General features: G+C 39.2%; 1 protein-coding gene across 2 annotated transcripts in view; it reads left to right on the forward strand.

The window, feature by feature from the left end:
- Positions 1–20,530, forward strand: part of Shcbp1 (SHC binding and spindle associated 1) — a 33,134-nt gene that overhangs the window by 1,898 nt on the left and 10,706 nt on the right. For both annotated transcript variants that reach the window (XM_090357694.1, XM_090357695.1), the window contains exons 2-8: positions 6,063–6,218; positions 6,374–6,489; positions 9,149–9,357; positions 14,046–14,138; positions 18,474–18,707; positions 18,797–18,965; positions 19,260–19,380. In XM_090357694.1, the coding sequence (XP_090213820.1) occupies positions 6,063–6,218; positions 6,374–6,489; positions 9,149–9,357; positions 14,046–14,138; positions 18,474–18,707; positions 18,797–18,965; positions 19,260–19,380 (1,098 nt within the window). The remainder of the gene's footprint in view (positions 1–6,062; positions 6,219–6,373; positions 6,490–9,148; positions 9,358–14,045; positions 14,139–18,473; positions 18,708–18,796; positions 18,966–19,259; positions 19,381–20,530) is intronic.

Genomic DNA, 20,530 nt, shown 5'->3' on the forward strand with positions numbered 1-20,530 from the left:
CAAGGCTACTGCCCTACCCCTTGAGCCATAATGCCACTTCTGGTTTTCTAGTGGTTAATTTTCTAGTGGTTAAGAGTCTCATGGACTTTAGTGTCCGGGCTGGTTTTGAACCTCGATCCTCAGATCTCAGCCTCCCAAGTAGCTAGAATTACAGGCATGAGCCACCATGCCCGGCTCTTTAAAATTTTAATTTAATTTTTTTTTTCTTAACCAATTCTGGACTTGAAGTCAGGGCCTGGGCCCTATCCTCAGTCTTTTTCTGTTCAAGGCTTCTGTTCTACCACTTGAATCACAGCTTCATTTCTGGCTTTTTTTTGTAGTTAACTGGAAATAATAGTCTTATGGACCTTCTTGCCTAGGCTGATTTCGAACCAGGAACCTCAGATCTCTGCCTACTGAGTAGCTAGGATTACAGATGTGAGCCACCAGCACCTGGCTATTTTTATATTCTTTATAGACAGGTAAGCTGAGGCATAGAGAGATGGTCACAGGATGGTGGTATGTGATAAGAATTCATGAGCAGCAATCCCTTGAGTACGTGGTAATTTTGATGATCTGAACAATGACAAAGAAATGGAATGAAGGAGAAAATAAAGGAAGATGTGGAGTGCTACTAAGAATAGTATTACACACTTACCCTGAAAACACATCTGGAAACCACTCTGCCAGTCTAAAGACTACCACCATTGTCTCTGCTTCTGCTGCTCTTCTTTTTTCTTTTTTCCTGGGCACTGTCCCTGAGCTTCTTTTGCTCAAGGCTAGTACTCCACCACTTGAGCCACAGTGCCATTTCTGGCCTTTTCTGTTTATGGGGTTCTGAGGAATTGAACTCAGGGCTTCATCCATGCTAGGCAAGCACTCACCACTAAGCCACATTCCCAGCCTGTCTTTGCTTCTTTAGTCTGTTAATTAAAATGTCTATTAAAAAATGTCTTATTGTACTGAATTAGATAAGGATTCTGGCCAAATCATATTTTATGAAGCATAATTACTTACTACCCAAACCTAGGGTTGTTTATACTTTCTGATCTTTCCCTTAAATACAGTCCTTGGAATTATTGAGGAAACTAGTAGTTTTAAGTAAGTAAACTGTATGCATTATTAAGGATGCCTGGGCTGTGAGAGTGGCTCACTGCTTGCCTTGTCAGTACAGATCTAGAGTTCAAATCCCAGCACCAACCCCTCTCACAAATAAAACTTCATAACCCTCAAACAACAACAACAAAACTACCTCTGATACATAGTTGTGTAGAGGTTCCTCAGAAAACTATAAATAAGGCCAGTTGCAGGTAGCTCACACCTGTAAACATTTAGTTACTCTGAGGATGGAAGTACAAAGCCAGACCAGTCATACAAATCTGAGAGACTCTATGTTCAATCAGCCAGCTTTTGCTGGGAGTGGAGTTATGACTGGACTTGAATAAAAATGTTAAACAAGAGCATGAGACCCTGAGTTTAAGCCCAGTACTGGCACAAGAAAACCAAAATCAAACTCAGAAAAACTAAAAAGAATCCTGAATTGTATCACTCTTGAATATTTTAAATATCTGAAGAAATTCAAGTCTACAATAGAGACACATTAATGCAGTATTATTCACAGCTGTACTATGGAATAATCAATCGTAGGTGTCTGTCAGCAGAATGAATATTATTCAGCCATAAAGAAAAACAGAATTGTGTCATTTGCAGGAAATCTGTGAAATTGGAGGTCATGATATTCAGCAGAATAGGCCAGATCCAGAAATACATCACATTTTTTTCTCTCTCATATATGACATTGTGCTTGGAAGAAGCCAATGGGAGTTGGGGGGAGAGGGTATGGGGAGGTGAAATATCACATTTAATATCTGTTAAAAACTTCATCCCTGTGTATTGAGAGGCCATTGTCAAACTCACACTATAGAAAATAAAGGGAAGCCTAAACCCCTTTGAGATAGAGTATAGAAAAGCTGATCCCTCTCTCTCTTTGCCAGTCCTGGTGCTTGACCTCAGCGCCAAGGCACTGTCCTTGAGCTTTCTCAAGGCTAGTGCTCTACCCCTTGAGCCACAGCACGACTTCTGGCTTTTTCTGTGTATGTGGTACTGAGAAATCAAACCCAGGGCTTCATGCATGCTAGGCAAGCACTCTACCACTAGGCCACGCTCCTAGCTCACTTTCACTCTTTTAGCTCTCTCCCTCTCCTCCTCCCCTCCCCACTCTCCCTCCTCCCTTAATTAAATTTTATTGTCAGGGTGATGAACAGAGGGGTTACAGTTTACATATATAAGGTAGTGAATACATTTTTTGCTGAATATTGTTATCCCCTTCCATGTTTTTTTTTTTTTTTCCACTTTCCCTCCTTGATCTCTCTTTTAATACAGTTTGATGGAAGGAATTGGGTTTTTTTGGGGGGGGATGGGGATTCTTTAAGATACGTGACCATTAAAACTTAGTATTATAGTATAAATAAAAGTCATAACTTATCTTTGAAAGATAATTTGAGTTGTTCCCACTGAATTAAAAAATAATCCTTAGCTGGGTGCTTGTGGTTTACAGCTGTAATCCTAGCTTCTCAGGAGGTTGAAATATGAGTATCGTAGTTCAAAGCAGGAAACCCAATGATACTCAATTAAGTGCACCCCTGCACCCCAAAAGAAAAAAATCTAGTAGTAGAGCTGTGGCTCAAGTGGTACAGTAGTAGCCTTGAGCAAAAAAGCTCAGAGACAGTACCAAGCCCTGAGTTCAAGCGCCATGACCATCAAAAATCCTTTTCTTCATAATAGAATAGCAACAACAATAACAATAAAATTTGTGACAAATCTAAAGCTTTTATTGCTTTGAAGTAGAATTTGTGTTTTAATGTTTGAAATGCAGTTTCTTCTGGTAGCAATAGAGATAAACAGAGCATCTTTTTAATTTTTTTTTATTGTGGGGGTAATGTATAGAGAGGTTACAGTTACATTTGTCAGGTAGTGGGTATATTACTTCTTTAATATTGATACCCCTTCCCATGTTTTTCTCCCACTTTCCCTTCCCCCACTTCCTATCATCTTGTTTTACCCCCTTCCCTAGTTCAAATAAATAAACATATATATAATATAGCAGGTAACAAAGCAGATACAGTAACCACATGAGATTAACCATAAGAGGCATAAAAGGAAAGAAATAACTGCACATATTACATTAAGAGCAACAATCACAAAGGTAAACCTTGTTTCCATAACTGAGACTTCATTTTGTTTAGTCTCATCCTATATGACCATATGTATATAGCTTTTGAGCTATTGTGATCTTCTGCTAGGAGAGTCCTAGATGTGTACTAATTATTACAAATGAGGGAAACCATGGAGCCTATGTTCCTTTGGGTCTGGCTTACTTCACTTAATATGATTTTTTTTCCCCAAGTCTTTCCATTTCTTTATGAATGAGTGATGCCATTCTTTCTTATGGCAGCATAGAATTCCATTGTGGATAAGTACCATATCTTTTTTTTTTGCCAGTCCTGGGCTTGAGCTAAGGGCCTGGGTACTATCTTTGGGGTTTTTCCTCAAGGCTAGTGCTCTACCACTTGAGCCACAGCACCATTTCTGGCTTTTTCTGTGTATGTGGTACTGAGGAATCGAATATATGTCCTTGTACATGCTAGGCAAGTACTTTACCACTAGGCCAAACTCCTGGCTGCAAGTATCACATCTTCTTGATCTATTCATCTACTAAGGGGCATCTGGATTGGTTTCATATCTTAGCTGTGGTACATAATGCTACAACAAATATCGTTGTGCTGGTAAGTTTAGTATGCTTTTTTTTTTCTTTTTCTTTTTTGGCCGATTGTGGGGCTTGAATTCTGGGCCTCGTCATTGTCCCTGAGCTCTTCAGCTTAATGCTGCCACCCTACCCCTTGAGCCACAGTATCACTTCTGGTTTTCTAGTGGTTAATTGGAGATGAGTCTCAAGGACTTTAGTGCTAGGGCTGGCTTTGAACCTTGATCCTCAGATCTCAGCCTCCTGAGTAGTGACGATTACAGGCATGAGCCACTGCACCTGCCCTTAGTATGCCTTTGTTTCTGGACATTTGGGTAAATGCCAAGGAGTGGGATTGCTGGATCATAAGGGAGTTCTGTGTTTAAACTTTTGAGGAATCACAATACTGTTTTCCAGAGTGGTTGAATGAGTTTACACTCCTACCAACAGTGTAGTATTGTAGTAGTGTAGTGATCCCTTCTGGCCACATTCCCACCAGAATCTGTTGTTATTAGTATTTCTGTCTTTTTTTTTTTTTCTTGCACCAGTTCTGGGGCTTGAACTCAGGGCCTGAGCACTGTCCTTGGGCTTTTGCAAGGCTCATGTTCTACCACTTGAGCCACAGCACCACGTCTGGCTTTTTCTATGTATATAGTACCAAGGAATTGAACCCAGGTCTTTGTGCATGCTAGGCAAGCACTCTACCACTAGGCCAAACTCCAGGCCCCTTGTTATTAGATTTCTTGATCATGACCATTCTAACTGGAGTGAGGTGGAATCTCAAAGTTGTTTTGATTTGCATTTCTTTTATGGCCAGAGATGTTGAGCATTTCTTCATGTGTCTATAGGCCATTCTTATTTCCTCTTCAGAGAAGTCTCTATGTCTTTAGTCCACCTTTTAATGGGATGGTTGTTTCTTTGAGGATTTGTTTTGGAGAGGTTCTGTTTTTTTTTTAGCTGTAGGTTTATTTAGATAGGAAGCCCTTGTCTGTTTTATGGCTAGTAAAGATCTCCTCCCACGCTGTGGGCTTTCTATTTAACTTGCTAGGTATGTCCTTTGCCATACAGAAGCTCTGCAGTTTAATACAGTCCCATTTGTGCAAACTTTCTTTAATTTGTTGCGTTTCTAGGCCTTTATTTAGAAAATTTCAACCTGTGCCAAGGAGACCTAGTGTATCTCCTATTCTTTCTTGTAAAGTTTTCAGGGTATCTGCTTTTATCTCAAGGTCTTTGATCCATTTGAAATTAATCCTGGTGCAGGGTGACATAGAAGGATCCAACTTTAGTTTCTACAGATTCTTAACTAATTCTGCCAGCACCACTTGTTGAAGAGGCTGTCTTTCTTCCATCCTATTTTTTCTTTTTTTTTGCTTCCTTATCAAAGATTAGGTGGTCATAGGTCTGCGGGTTGATTTCTAGGTCTTCAGTTCTATTTCATTGCTCCTCATGCCTGTTCTTTGTGCCAGTACCAAGCTGTTTTGGTTACTATAACTCTGTAATAGGGTCCAAAGTTTTGATATTGATATTGTGTTGTTCTTTCTGCTAAGGACTGTTTTTGCTATATGGGGTCTTTTATTATTCCATATGAATTTTTGGATTGCTTCCTCTATTTCATTAAAGAGTGACATTGGGATATTGATGGTATTGCATTGAATTTGTAGATAACCCTTGGCAGGATTGGCATTTTCACAATGTTAATTTTTCCAATCCAGGAGCATGGGAGATTTTTTCACTTCCTTAGTTCTGCTTTAATTTCCTTTTTCATGTTTTTAAAGTTTTCATCATAAAGATTGTTTACATCCTCAGTTAAGATAATTCTAAGTATTTTGTTTTCTTTGAGGCTATTGCAGAAGATGTTCCTTTCCTGATTTCTGCCTTGCTGTTCTCATTGTTAGCATACAGAAAAGCCATTTATATTTGAGAGTTAATTTTATACCCCATTACTTTGCCAAAGTTTCACATCAGCTCTGAGTAACTTAGGAGTGGAGTCTTTCAATACAGAATCATGTCATCTGCAAAGAGGGAAAGTTTCACTTCCTCTTTCTCTATTTGGATCCCCTTTATGCTTGCTTCTTGCCTTATTGCTCTGGCTAGGAATTCTAAGACTATTGAAGAGAAGTGGAGAGAGTGGACTTCCTCTTTTCTCATTCCTGATTTTAGAGGAAATGTCTTTAGCTTTTCACCAGTAAGTATAATGCTAGCTGTAGGTTTGTCATACACAGCCTTTCAACTGCACCATAACACTCTTATTTGTGTTTTGTAGAAGAGTATTCTATAGGCACTTGAAATTCTGGGATAATTGAACCTGCTTATATTTGTTATTCATTCGGTTTATTCCAAGATGAAGATTCATGCCATGACGGTAATTATTGTGACAAGCCAGGCACCCTTTTGCAAAGCTTTGTACCTGAAGGAAAAACTCTTTTCCCAGAAGTTTTTCAAACGAGTCAACTTTTGTTCTACGAGCGTTTCCAGGTCTATCAGGATTACATTTTAGGTAAGTTCTTTTTTGCTTCTTTTGTCTTTTAATTTTATTTGTAGATTGTCCCTCAGGTTGTTAGTTATTGGTTCTGAAAAAGTAGATTTAAACGTATTCATTAACTTCTGTGTACTTTGTGCATTTTCAATTCTTACTGTTTAATTTGTTTGTAGCTGATTGCAAAGCCTCTGAGGTGAGGGAATTCACAGCTGAATTCTTAGAGAAGGTCCTTGAACCATGTGGATGGCGAGCAGTCTGGCACACGAATGTATTTGAGGTGTTGGTTGAGGTAAATTTAATTTTGCTGTTAAGATAGATGTCTCTAATTACTTTATCTCATTCTCATAATATTGAAGTTCCTATTTTATAAATAGATTGACAATACTGTGTTTTTGACATCTAATTGTCTTGTAGTTGAAGTGTTCCACAAATTTTAAATGTTGTGAGGAAAGATTTACCAGGAAATTAAAGTGAATTAAATTACTTTGTCCCTTGACAAGAAGAAACAGATTATAAACTTGTAAAAGGAAAAGAGGTATTTGAGATCATTTAGAAAATAAGGTCTAAACTTGTCACTTGTGGCTCACACTTGTAATCCTTGCTACTTATAAGGATGAGATCTAAGGACTGAGGCTGAAGCCAGCCCAGGCAGGAAAAGTCTCTCCATTTAACCAGTAAAAAGGTAGAAGTGGAGCTGTGACTCAAGTGGTAGAGTGCTGCTAGCCTTGAGTAGAAAAGCTCAGGGATAGCTCCCAGGCTCTGAGTTCAAGTCGCAGGACCAGAGTGTGAGTGCACACACACGCATGCACACACACACAAAGCCTAATTATGTCCACTAAAGTTTCATTTAATTTTTACCTTCTTAGTTGAAGATCTTTAAGTAGTGTAAACCAACTATGCATTGGGACAACTAGCCCATTTTTTAGATTAAACAGAGGTTTAATCTTGTGATATTGTATCCTAGTGTAGAAAGTAAAAACAATCTTATTTTTCAGCTGACTGGGCCTTTTAAATTTGCATTCTAATTACAACTTGGAATTTTTCTCATTTTTTGTGAATGTATCACAAAAAAAATCTTATTTAATGTTAAATAAGGTAGGGTGACTACAAGTTGCTTTAGCTCCTTTAGACAAATGATGTACTGGGGAAGAGTGAATGAAGGGGTGACACGGTCCAAAGAAAGAAATGTACCCTTTAACTGATTTATGAAATGGTAACCTCTGTGTACAATACCTCAACAATAAAATTATATAAAAAATAAGTCACAGACTTGTAGCTATTTTGTTACATGTTTATCACTGTCTTGTTTTATTTTTCTTTCTGCTTACAGTGTAAATTCTATGAGAGTAAACACTAAGCCACTAAGCTTGTTATTTTCTGCTTATAGTTATTTTTAATTTATTTTTATTTGTGCTGATACTGGGGCTGGCTGCTGTCCCTTAGCTTTTGTTGCTTGTCAGGGTTTTTTTTTTTTTAATTTTAAATTGTATTTTATTGTCAGGGTAATGTATAGGAGGGGTTACAGTTCTTTGGTCAAGTGTGGGTACATTACTTCTTGAACATTGATAACACTTCCCATGTTTTTCTCCCACTTTCTCTTCCCCCACCCCCTTCCAATCATCTTGTTTTTCCACTTCTCTTGCCTAGTTCAAGTAAACAGATTAGCTTATATACAATATACCAGGTACCAAAGTCAGACACAGCAATAGCATGAGATAAACCATAAGTGGGAAAAAAAAGAGAAAAGGCATAACTTCAAATAGTACATTAAGAAGAACAATCACAAAGATAAACCTGATGTTTCTATATTCTGGGTTCATGTTGTTATCTTCATCCTATATGGCCATATGTACATAGCTTTTTTTTTTTAATTGTAATTAGTAAAAGGGTTACATGATATTTGCCAGATAGAAGGTGCATTAATTCACATACATTGATACCCTTTCACATGTCTTGGTACCCATTTCCCTCCTCCCCCTCCCACACCCCCACCCGTCTTGGTTTTCCCCCCTTCCCTATCAAATTTCAAATATCCAAATACAAATAAATTCAATATATCAGATAACAAAGTGAGATACTATAACAATATGAGATAACCAAGGGACAGCAAAGGAGATGAGAGACAACATAGTACATTAAGGACAACAATCATTCATTATATGGCTTTTGTTTCAATATGTACATAGCTTTTGAACTATTGTGATCCTCTGCTAGGAGAATTCTAGACATACACTAATTACAAATGAAGGAAACCATGGAGCCTATGTTTCACTGGGTCTGGCTTACTTCACTTAATATGATTTTTTCCAAGTCTTTTCATTTTCTTGCAAATGGGACTATGCCATTCTTTCTTTATGGCAGCATAGAATTCCATTGTGTATAAATACCACATCTTTCAAGTCAGGTGTTCTACCTTGTCAACCACAGCTTCATTTTTGGTTTTTGGTGGTTAATTGGAGAATCTCTTAGACTTCACTTACTGGATTGGCTTCAAACTATGATTCCCACATTTTAGCCTCGAGTTGTTAAGATTAAGCTTGAGTCATTCTTACCTGGCTGGGCTTGTCTTTTTTTTTTTTTTTTTTTTTTTAATCTTTATATTATAGGAAAAGGCTCTCTGCTCCTGTTTCAGGGAGCAAGCACATAGCTGGTGTTCTATTCGTGATTCATACCTATAATGCCAGCTACTTAGGAGGCTGGAGCTGAGGATTGCAGTTCTAAGCCAACCCAGGCAGGAAAGTCTGTGAGACTCCAATCTCTAGCCTTGAGAAAAATCTCAGAGACAGTGTAGAAGCCCTGAGTTCAAGCCCTAGGACTGGTACCAATTGCAAACCCCTCCCCCCGGCCCCACCCCAGCTCCATACAACTAAACTGTTTATTTTTAGTGCTTTATACATAGGTCTTAACTTCTCTTTCCATGTGTTGAGTCACATTAATTTAAATTTCAGGTTACAGATGTGGACTTTTCAGCCTTGAAGGCAGTAGTGAAGCTTGCTGAGCCGTATACTTGTGACTCTGAAGTGAGCACTTTTACTTCAGAGTGTATGAAGGAGCTTCTTGATCTGAAGGAATGTCGGTTGCCCTTGCAGGAGTTGTGGGTGGTGTTTGATGATTCTGGAGTATTTGACCAGACAGCCCTTGCAATCGAGCATGTCAGGTAGGAAGAGAAGTTGATAAAACATAACATTATGACAAAGAATTAAATACTTCTGGTCTCTGTTAGACTCGGATTTAAAACAAAATGTAAAACTTTTTTACTGCTATATTTAAAAATATTTAGAGGTTGGGAATGTAGCCTTGTGGCAAAGTGCTTGCCTAGCATTCATGAAGTCCTGGGTTCAATTCCTTAGTATCATATAAACAGAAAAAGCCAGAAGTGACACTGTGGCTCAAGTGGTGGAATGCTAGCCTTGAGCAAAAGAAGCTCAAGGACAGTGCCTAGGCCCTGAGCTCAATCCCCAGGACTGGCAAAAAAAAAAAAAAAAAAAAAAAGAAAAAAGAAAAAGAAAAAAAGAAAAAATTAGTGATTACTGGGCACCACTGCTTCATGCTTGTAATCCTAGCTATTTGGGAGGTTGAGAACAGTGGGGTCACATTTGATGTCAACTTGGACAGGGATGTAATTTTTTCTTACTTTAGGATGACTATCATCCTATGCTATCTATGTAGAAGGTTTAGAGTAGGATCAGCCTGAGTGGCCGGCATCTCCATAGAGTGAAACTGGTTACTGGTGTGTGCCTGTGATCTATCTACTATGAGAAACTTCAGAGTAGAAAAATATCTGCTCAGACTTACACTTATACAAGAAATGAGATTGATCCTATTCTGAAAAGTGACCAGTGAAATACAGGGATGGGAAGCTGTATAACAGCAGGGTAACAATGTGAGGCTTTGAATTCAAACACCAGTATCTCAAAAAACAAAATAAAACAAAACAAAAAAACACCCCCCCCCCAAAAAAAAATATCCAAAGACTAGGGGAATGTTCCTTTTTGTATTGCTGGGGATTGAACCTCCTTTTTAAAATCTCACCTATTGTTTTTTGTTTAGAAGGCAAATGCTTTATTTACCACTAAGCCATACATCCATCCTCTCAGACTCATAAGGTGAGAATAAAAATGTTTAAAATATTTATTTTGTGGTCATTTCAAACCTACAGAAAAGTTTAAAAATAGCACAGGATTTCCTTTACTTGATTTTTGGAAATGTTAACAGACGATAGAGAATATTTTGTTTATATAAGATTAGAAACTGCCTTCAAAATTGTGGATGATGATGGCTGGTTGTGGTAGTTCAGACTATGTGGAAAGCATAGATAGTAGGAGATCCGAGTCAAGCACTAAGAAAAAGCAACAAATTTGTTCTCTGTAGTGTGTGATCAGCTATGTATTTGAAAATTTCTGGCTGCTGCATAGAAAATACATGGAGGGAAATGCAATAGGAAAATCTATTTAGGAGACAAGAGAGAGTGCAGCAACGAGCACTGATCAATACTCACTTAAGGGGCTGGGATATATTACCGTATGTCTAGTAATAGGAAGGATAATGGGGAATGGTAATATTGAAATCTAGGTGTTTTGGTTTAAAAGGAATTAATGGTTGGGTGCTGGTGGTTCATAACTAATCCTAAGTGCTCTGCAGGCTTAAGATCTGAGTGTTTCTGAAGCTAACTTAGTTTGTTAGAAAGTTTGTGACATATTTATTTCCAATTAACTACCAAAAACCAGAAATGGCTTTTGTGTTAGAGTGCTATTCTTGAGCAAAAAAGTTCAGGGAGAGAGCCCAGACCCTTAGGACTGGTGTGCAGCAGGTGCACATGACATGTTCTATAATAGTGAGGGTATTTGAGTGCATTATGAAATGTACTTATGTTTATCAAATGGGAAAGATGAAAGGCTTTGGACTAGCACTTCACATGCATGTGTGCCTCAGAGCAAGGACTCTGAGGCAGAAGTGCTTTATAGCCAGATTATTAATCCATGTAATATCACCAAGATTGGGAGTTCATTTAGAGAGCATCAGGGAGCCAGGAGAGTTGTTGTTTCAATGAGTGTAGGGTAGGTCCACATTAAGTTTAGTTTGTGTTTTTAGATACATTCCAAAGAACAAAGAGATGTTCAATCACAAGTTAAAAGGTTACTTCATTTTCAGTGCTCCTTCCATTCCATAGCAGTTTTGACAAGTTACCTATTAGGTAGGTAGGTAGTTTTTCCTCTTGTGATGTACAGGGGAGGTTACAGTTATGTAAGTCAGGTAAAAGGTACATTTCTTTTTGGACAGTGTCACTTCATTAGTTGCTTTGTTCGGGTTTTTTTCTCCTATTCCCACAGACAAGTTTTATTTCAACATAGTGTCTAGTGAGTACCCTTTGTTCTTCTATTTTTGTGTCTTCCCTCCTTATAGCTTTCCTGATATTAGATAGTATCTCAGTGGCTTGCTTTCTTAGTTCTCTTGGCCGGCTCTTCATCTTGAGCTCAAACAGAATGTTGGAGTAACTCAGAGGGGCGCTGTGCCTGAGCTCTTCAGCTCAAAGATAGTCCTCTACCACGATGAGCCACAGGTTGCTTCTGGTTTTCTGGTGGTTAATTGGAGAAAAGTCTCAATTTGTACACCAAGACTGGCTTTGAACTGTGATCCTTAAGTCTCAGCCTCCTGAAAAACTAGAATATGAGTATGAGCCACCAGCACCAGTGTGTGTGTGGTTGTGTATGTGTGTATGTGGTTGTGTGTTTGTATGCTAGTCCTGGCACTTGAACTCAGGGTCTGGCCGCTGTTCCTGAGTTTCATTTGCTCAAGGGTAGCACTCTACCACATGAGCCACAGAACTACTTTTGGCTTTTTCTTATGTCCAATAATTTATTGGACAAAAGACTTTTATTTTCAGGTCTGGGAGTGTGGCCTAGTGGTAAGAGTGCTCGCCTCACAGGCATGAAGCCCTGGTTTTGATCCCTTGGAACCATATACACAGAAAAAGCCGGAAGTGGTGCTGTGGCTCAAGTGGCAAAGTGCTAACCTTGAGCAAAATGTATCCAAGGACAGTGCCTAGGTGCTGAGTTCAAGGCCCAGGACTGGAAAAAACAAAACAAAAAAAAGATTTAATAGGTTCCTGTTCTGGGCCTCTGGTCATTGGCATGGTCTGTTTCCCAGTGGAAATCTCCTTTTTTTTTTTTTTTTTGCTAGTCCTGGGGACTGAACTCAGGGACTGGGCACTGTCTTTGGCCTTTCTCAAGGCTAGGGTTCTACCACTTGAGTCACAAACACACTATTGAGCTTTTTCTATGTATGTGGTACCAAGGAATCAAACCCGGTCTTTTTTTTAATTTTTTCCTTCTGCAGTCCTGGAGCTTGAACTCAGGGCCTGGGCACTGTCCTTGTGCTTTTTCAAGGCTAGAGCTCCACTGCTTGAGTCCCAGCACCACTTCAGGCTTTTTCTTTCTTTCTTTCTTTCTTTCTTTTTTTTTTTTTTTTTTTTTTTTTTTTTTTTTTGCCAGTCCTGGGCTTGAGCTCAGGGCCTGAGCACTGTCCTTGGATTTTCTCAAGGCTAGAGCTCTACCACTTGAGCCTCAGCCCCACTTCTGGCTTTTTTCTATGTATGTGGTACCGAGGAATCGAACCCGGGTCTTCATGCATGCTAGGCAAGCACTTTAACCACTAGGCCAAACTCCCGGCCCCACTTCAGGCTTTTTCTATGTATGTGGTACTGAGGAATCAAACCTGGGTCGTTGGGCATGCTAGGCAAGCACTCTATCACTAGGCCAAACTCCTGGTCCCACAAATATTTTTTTTCTCTCCACACTCTTCACTGTGCACTCTGTTGCCTCCTGCACATGCTGTGGCTCTGACCCTGCACTGGGTTGCATGGGTGCCTATATGAATGCCTTTGGGGATTAAAAAAAATAGTCTTCCAACTTGTGCAAGAAGGAAGGAATGATAAAAGCAGAATGCTTGTGTTTTATAACTCTTTTCCACTCTTTGTCAACTCTCCCTCTCCCTACAAACTTCCCCTCCTTGTCCAGCTCTTGTTCCCCCTCCCCCTCCCGTCCCCCCTCCCCTCCCTTCCTCCCTCCCCTCCTCTCCCCCTCCCCTCCCCTCCTCTCCTCTCCTCTCCTCTCCTCTCCTCTCCTCTCCTCTCCTCTCCTCTCCTCTCCTCTCTTTCTTGTCCTGTAAACTCAAAGCTTGAACACTGTTCTTGGGTTTTCCTCAAGGCTAGTGCTCTACCACTTGCCACAGTACCACTTCCAGTTTTTCTATTTATGTGGTACTGAGGATTCGAACCTGGGTCTTTGTGCATGCTAGATAAGCACTCTACTGCTAGTCCAAACTCCTGGTCCTCTCTTCCTCTTTCTTTTCCTTTTTCTTTTCTCCTTTTCTTTCTTTCTTTCTTTCTTTCTTTCTTTCTTTCTTTCTTTCTTTCTTTCTTTCGTTCTTTCTTTCTTTTTTTCAGATAGGGTCTCAAGTTTTTTCTTAGAGCCAGACCAAAATCTGGATCTCTGCTTGGGAGTAACTGGATTAGAAGCATGAGCTGTCATACCTAGCATTTCTCCTTGTCTTTGTCAGGATATCTACTGTCTTCTGCTCAGTGATGTTGATATTTAATACAATTCTAGTAAAAAGGAAGCCCTAATAAAATAAGTATTGTGGGAAAATTTCACTAGCTGAGCCAAAGAAATTCTCTGTGTTTTGTAACTTGTGACTTGCCAACCATAGCAAACACTGCATTCGTTTTAGAGAACATTGTGTGTTTACTATAGCTGTTAGGATTACTTTGAATTGTTGTATAGCTGTCACCCTTGCAAAACATTTGAGCCAGTGATTGAATTTGAATACATGTAAAATCCTTTTCAGGTTTTTCTACCAAAACATTTGGAGAAGCTGGGATGAAGAAGAAGAGGATGACTATGATTATTTTGTCAGATGTGTTGAGCCCCGCTTGAGATTGTAAGTATTTATATTTGTTGTATTATAAGTATTTATTTGTGTTGGAAAAGTAGGTATTCATGTTAATTTTGCCTTTGTTAAAAGCACACCCTAACCCCAACCCACACTTCAGAAACAGATATATAACTAGTATAAGCCCTTGAAAATTACTAAATGAAATTGATGCAGATATATCAGAATTTTTATTTATTTAATTTTTTTGAAACAAGGTCTTACAGCTTAGGCTGTCTTTGAACTCAAAATCTTCCTTCCTCTTCCTCCTGAGAGTTCTGGGATGTGTGTGTGTGTGTGTGTTTATGTATGTGTATGTGGTTGTGTGTTTGTATGCTAGTCCTGGCACTTGAACTCAGGGTCTGGATGCTGTTCCTGAGTTTCATTTGCTCAAGGCTAGCACTCTACCACAGGAGCCACAGAACTACTTTGGGCTTTTTCTTATGTCCAATACTTAATTGGACATAAGACTCTTAATTTCCCATCTGGGAGTGTGACCTAGTGGTAAGAGTGCTTGCCTAGCATACATGAAGCCCTAGATTTGATTCCTTGGTACCATATACAAAGAAAAAGCCAGGAAGTGGTGGTTTGGCTCTAGTCGTAGAGGACTAGCCTTGAGAATGACCAAGGACAGTGCTCAGACCCTGAGTTCAAGCCCCAGGACTGGCAGAAAAAAGAGAGAGAGAGAGAGAGAGAGAGAGAGAGAGAGAGAGAGAGAGAGAGAGAGAGAGAGAGAGAGAGAGAGAAGAATCTTATTTTTAATTCTAACCTACTTTACTCTTTGTAAAATCTCTACCTCTCTAACTCCCCTTTCTCTCTAATTCTCTTTCCCTCTCTTTCTTTTCTCTGTTTCTTTGGGTTATTGGGTTATTCTTAAGATAGGGTCTCAAGTTTTTTTGTTTTTGTTTTTTTTTTGGTCAATCATGGGGCTTGAACTCTGGCCTGGGCACTGTCCCTGAGCTCTTCAGCTCAAGGCTACAGCTCTACCACTTGAGCCACAGTGCCACTTTTGGTTTTCTGATGGTTCATGGGAGATTAGACTTTTGTAACCAGGCTGGCTTTGAACCTCAATCCTCAGATCTCAGCTTCCTGAGTAGCTACAATTAAAGGTGTGAGCCACTGAGGCCTAGCTGCTCTCACGTTTTATTTTATTTTTATTTTTTATTTTTTTATTATTATTTTTTTTACATAACTAGGCCTGAACTACTATCCTAGATCTTTTCCTTTGGAGTAAGTAGATTATAAGCATGAGCTGACATAACTATCTCTCTTTTTTTTTTTGTGGGTCATAGGACTTGAACTAGGCCTGGGTGCTGTCCCTGAGCTCTTCAGCTCAAGGCAACCACCCTACCTTTGAGTCAGGCCTCACTTTCCATTTTCTAGAGGTTAACTGGAGATAAGAGTCTCTGGTCCTTTTGTGCCTGGGCTGGCTTTGAACCTTGATCCTCAGATCTCAGCTTCCTGAGCCACTGCACAGTCTCTCCTAATTATTTTTGTATCAGTAAGTGACACTATCATCTGCTCAGTTGATGTTGATCAATATAGTTCTGATAAAAAGGTAGCCCTAATAAAACTAATGCTGTGGGGAAATTTCACTAGCTTATTCAAAGAACTTCTCCATGTTGTATAACTTGTGACTATCAACCATAACAAACACCACATTCACCTTTGAGAAACTGTGTTTTCTATAGCTGGAAGGATTACTTTTCTGTCCAGGCTGGCTTCATATCATGAGCCTCAGATCTCAGCCTCCTGAGATTACAGGTGTGAGCCACCATGACCTGGTGAGTCCTGGAATTTAATGTAGGTGCATCCACCACATTTGCCTGTGTTAATGAAGTGAACTTAAATGTTCTGCTTTTAATGGTTGACAATTTAAGGATAAGTTAATGGCTCACTGTAAATCTGAATAAAATCAAATTCATTTTTGAATCTGTAACTTCCATTTCTTGCCAGGGGAGCAGAAAATGTTTTTTACTATCTTACTATTTTCTTTCCTTTCCCTTTCCCTTTACGTTTTCCTTTCCTTTCCTTACTCCCCATCTCTTTTATTTCATTTATTATTAATTTTTTTTTTTTGACAATCCTGGGGCTTGAGTTCAGGGCCTGAACACTGTCCTTGGGCTTTCTCAAGGCTAGAGCTCCACCACTTGAGTGAGAGTACCACTTCTGGCTTTTTTTTCTATGTATGTGGTACTAAGGAATCGAACCTTGGTCTTCGTGCATGCTAGGCAAACACTCTACCACTAGGTTAAGCTCCCAACCCCTCTTTTTTTTTTTTTTTTTTGAAAATGTGTGTGTGTGTGTGATGTTCCTGGGGCTTGAATTCAGTGCTTGGGTACTGTCCTTGAGCTTTTTTGCTTAAGGCTTGAGCCACAGCTTAAATTCCATCATTTGCAATTTTTTCCTACTTTAGTCCTGTATACTAAAATAAGTCTTTGCTAGAAAAACAACAACAAAACCACAAAATGGTTAGTGTACTAAAAACTATTGTTGCATTCAAAGATAATTGTTTGAGGAATTGTGAAACTAGTTGAATTATAGTTGATTCTTTGCTTTAATTAAAAAAAAAAGTAAAAGGTACATGTTTCTATTCCATGTAATAAAACACAGTACACTAGGGGCCGGGCGTTTGGCCTAGTGGTAGAGTGCTTACCTAGCAGCACGAAGACCCAGGTTCAATTCCTCGGTACCATATACATAGAAAAAAGGTGCTGTGGCTCAAGTGGTAGAGCTCTGGCCCTGCAAAAAAGCCCAAGGACAGTGTTCAGGTCCTGAGTTCAAGGCTCAGGACTGGCCCCCCCCCCCCCAAAAAAAAACAACCCAAAAAACAGTACACTAAATTGACTCAAGATGTTCTGTCAAGATGTTTTTTTGAAAAATGGATAAAAAAACATTAAATATTGCCAAGTGCAGTGGCTTACACCTGTAATCCTAGCTACTCAGGAGGCTGAGATCTGAGAGTCCAGGCTTAAAGCCAGGCCAGGCACTAAATTCCTTGAGACTCACAATTAACCACTAGAAAACTGGAAGTGGCTCAAGGGGTAGGGCAGTGGCCTTGAGCGGAAGAGCCAAGACAAAGCCCAGGCCCAGACTGACAAAAAAATAAATATTAAATGTTAATATTTGTGGTGAATACAGATTTCTAAATTACTGAAGCATTTTTCTAAATGAAGGCTTTTGGCCTAATTATTTTTCTCTTTCCTTCCTTCCTTCCTTCCTTCCTTCCTTCCTTCCTTCCTTCCTTCTTTCCTTCCTTTTTTTTTTTTTTGGTGTCAGTTCTGAGGCTTGAACTAGAGATTCATGCTCTTGCTTAGGTGGTTTTTTTTTTTTTTTTGGTTGGTCATGGGACTTAAACTCTGGGCCTGGGCATTGTGCCTGAGCATTTCAGCTCAAGGCCATGCCCTACCCCCTTGAGTCACAGTGCCACTTACCGTTTTCTAGTGGTTAATTGGAGTTAAGAGTCTCATGGACTTTAGTGCTAGGGCTTGCTTTGAACCTTGAAGCACAATCCTCAGATTTCAGCTGCCTGAGTAGCTAGGATTACAAGTGTGAGCCACTGCGCCCTGATTTATTGCTTAGTGTTTTATTGCCTCATATCTATTCCCAGGGTTTTGCTGCTTAATTGGAGGTTAGGGTCTTAGATTTGTCTTTCTAAAGGAAGAGTTGCTTTGAACCGTGATCCTCAGATCTCAGCCTCCTAAGTAGTTAGGATTACAGATTTGAGCAACCAGTTTTCTGCAAGATAATTTATTAGTGATTACAATTATATGCTACTACTATGACCTGATAGTGTTTGTGAAGTACAATATAAGGGAAAACCTTATGAAACAAAAAGTAGTGACCCTAATGAAGTAGCGCTTTAAAGTTCTAATAGTTTTTTTACCTTTTTTTTTTTTTTTTTTTTTTTTTTTTTTTTTTTTTTTTGCCATTCTTGGGGTTTGAATTCAGTGCTTGGGCCCTGTCCTTGGCTTTCTCAAGGTTAGTACTCTACCACTTATAACAGAGAGCTAGTCAAAACTTACTTTGAAGATTAAATAATCTCAGTTAAGGTAAGAATATGTTCTCAAAAGCCAGTGGATTTGGGATGGGAGTGTAGCCTAGTGGTAAGACTGTTTGCCTATCATGCATGAAGCCCTGGGTTCAATTCCTTGATACCACAAACACAGAAAAAGCTGGAAGTGGTGGTGTGGCTCAAGTGGTAGAGCACTAGCCTTAAGAATGTGCAAGGACAGTGTTTAGGCCATAAGTTCAAGCCCCAGGACTGTCAAACAAAAGACAAAAACAAAACTAAACTAAACTAAACTAAAAAACCCCAATGTTTGTTTGCTCTTCAACTTTCAGGCATTATGACATTCTTGAAGATCGAGTTCCCTCAGGACTTATTGTTGACTACCATAATCTCTTGTCACAGTGTGAGGAGAAGTATAGGGAATTCCTAAATCTGAGAAGCAGCTTATCAACTTGTAAGTCTGATTCTGAGCAAGAAAATATCTCTATGGTAGAAGGGCTAAAACTGTATTCAGAGATTGAACAACTGAAACAAAAGCTAAAACTCATTGAGAATCCTCTGTTGAGGTATGTGTGTCTCTGTTATTCCTAGCTGTTAGCATCTTTCTTAGGATCTGTGTTATTGAGAACTAAGGGATCTTTTGATTTCTTTAAAGATACGTGTTTGGTTATCAGAAGAACTCTAGTATCCAAGCAAAGGGCACACATCCAAATGGCCAGAAGGTGACTCATGTGGTCTCTTCCAGCATGAAGACTGGTCTGCTATGGTCTCTGCTCAGAGACAAGTTTTGTGAGGAATCTTGTAAGGAAGAAATGGAAATCCAGGTACAGGAGTTTCTTGGACCAGGTGGCTTTGTCTTTAAACTTACCCTCATGTTTCTCTAAATTCTCCAGTATTTATGGGAGCTTCCAGGGCTGATTTTCTGTGTAATAGGAAGTGGTGGGAGCTCTACCCTTGGTCAGCATTGTAACTCAGCAAGCCTTCCTTGAGCTCATAGCACTGTCATGAGAAATACTTAAATGTGCAGTTTGTCTCTATTTGCAAGTGATTCACTAAAAGACTTGTAGCAATACTTGTTGCTTTTGCAAGTTGAGTATTTACACTGTGTTGTTTTCTAGTTTCATAGTGATCCACTGTCTGCTATAAATGCTTGTTATGAAGGTGACACTGTTATTGTTTGTCCAGGCCATTATGTGGTGCATGGCACATTCTCCATTGCTGACTCCATTGAGTTAGAAGGTGAGTACAGATGGTAGGTGGTTTATGGAAAGGAAATCGAATTTCTTGGATGGTAAAACAGCTGCAGCAATATTTTAATTTCAGTATATATTTATAAACATTTTAACATTAAAAAATTTGTTGGCTGGGAGTTTGGCCTTGTGGTAGAATGCTTGCCTAGCATGAACAAAGACCCGGGTTCCATTCCTTGGTACCATATACATAGAAAAAGCCAGAAGTGGTGTGCTATGGCTCAAGTGGTAGAGCACTAACTTTGAGAAAGCCCAAGGATAGTGCTTAGACCCTGAGTTCAATCCCAGGACTGGAAAAAATTGTTTGCTCTTATCCAACATATGGATATTTTGATACTAGCAAATATTTAGGTATAGCTTATTTTTGTGACATGCATTCACCTTAAATTGATACCACAATTCCAACTTTTTTTTTTAAGTCGGTCGTGGGACTTGAACTCTGGGCCTAGAGCTCTTCAGCTCAATGCTACCACCCCTACCACTTGAGCCACAGCTCCACTTCTGGTTTTCTGGTACTTAATTGGAGATAAGAGTCTCATGGACTTTTTCTTTTCATATTTGATTTTTAAAAATAATTTATTTTTTATTGTTATGTATAGAGGGGTTACAGTTATATTCGCCACATAGTAGGTGCATTACTTCTCACACAGTGCTACCCCTTCTCATGTTTTTGTCCCTATTTTCCTCCCCCAACCCCCTCCCAATCATCTTGTTTTCCCCCTTCCCTTTTCTATTTCAAATAATCATATAAACATATACAATATACCAGATAGAAAAATCAGATACAGTAACAGTATGAGATTAACCAGAGGGCAACAAAAGAGAAGAGAAATAACATAATACATTAAGAACAACAATCACACAAGATAAAGCTCTTATTTCCATTTTCTGGAGTCATGGACTTTTTAACTTTCTAGTATGTTTTAGTATCTGGGAACTGCAATCCTCAGATCTCAGCTTCCTGAGTGGCTAGGATTATAGGTGAGCCACCACGCCCAGCTGAAAATTCCATCTTAATTCTTACAGCTTACTGAATGTCACAGATGCTAGACTTTGTATCCTGACTAAAGTATATTTTTAAGAACATTAATGTTGGGCTGGGAGCATAGCTTAGTGGTAGAATGCTTGCCTAGCAAACA

Source organism: Megascapheus bottae, chromosome 24, assembly GCF_031878675.1.
Source record: "Megascapheus bottae isolate mThoBot1 chromosome 24, mThoBot2.hap1, whole genome shotgun sequence".
Classification (NCBI taxonomy): domain Eukaryota; kingdom Metazoa; phylum Chordata; class Mammalia; order Rodentia; family Geomyidae; genus Megascapheus; species Megascapheus bottae.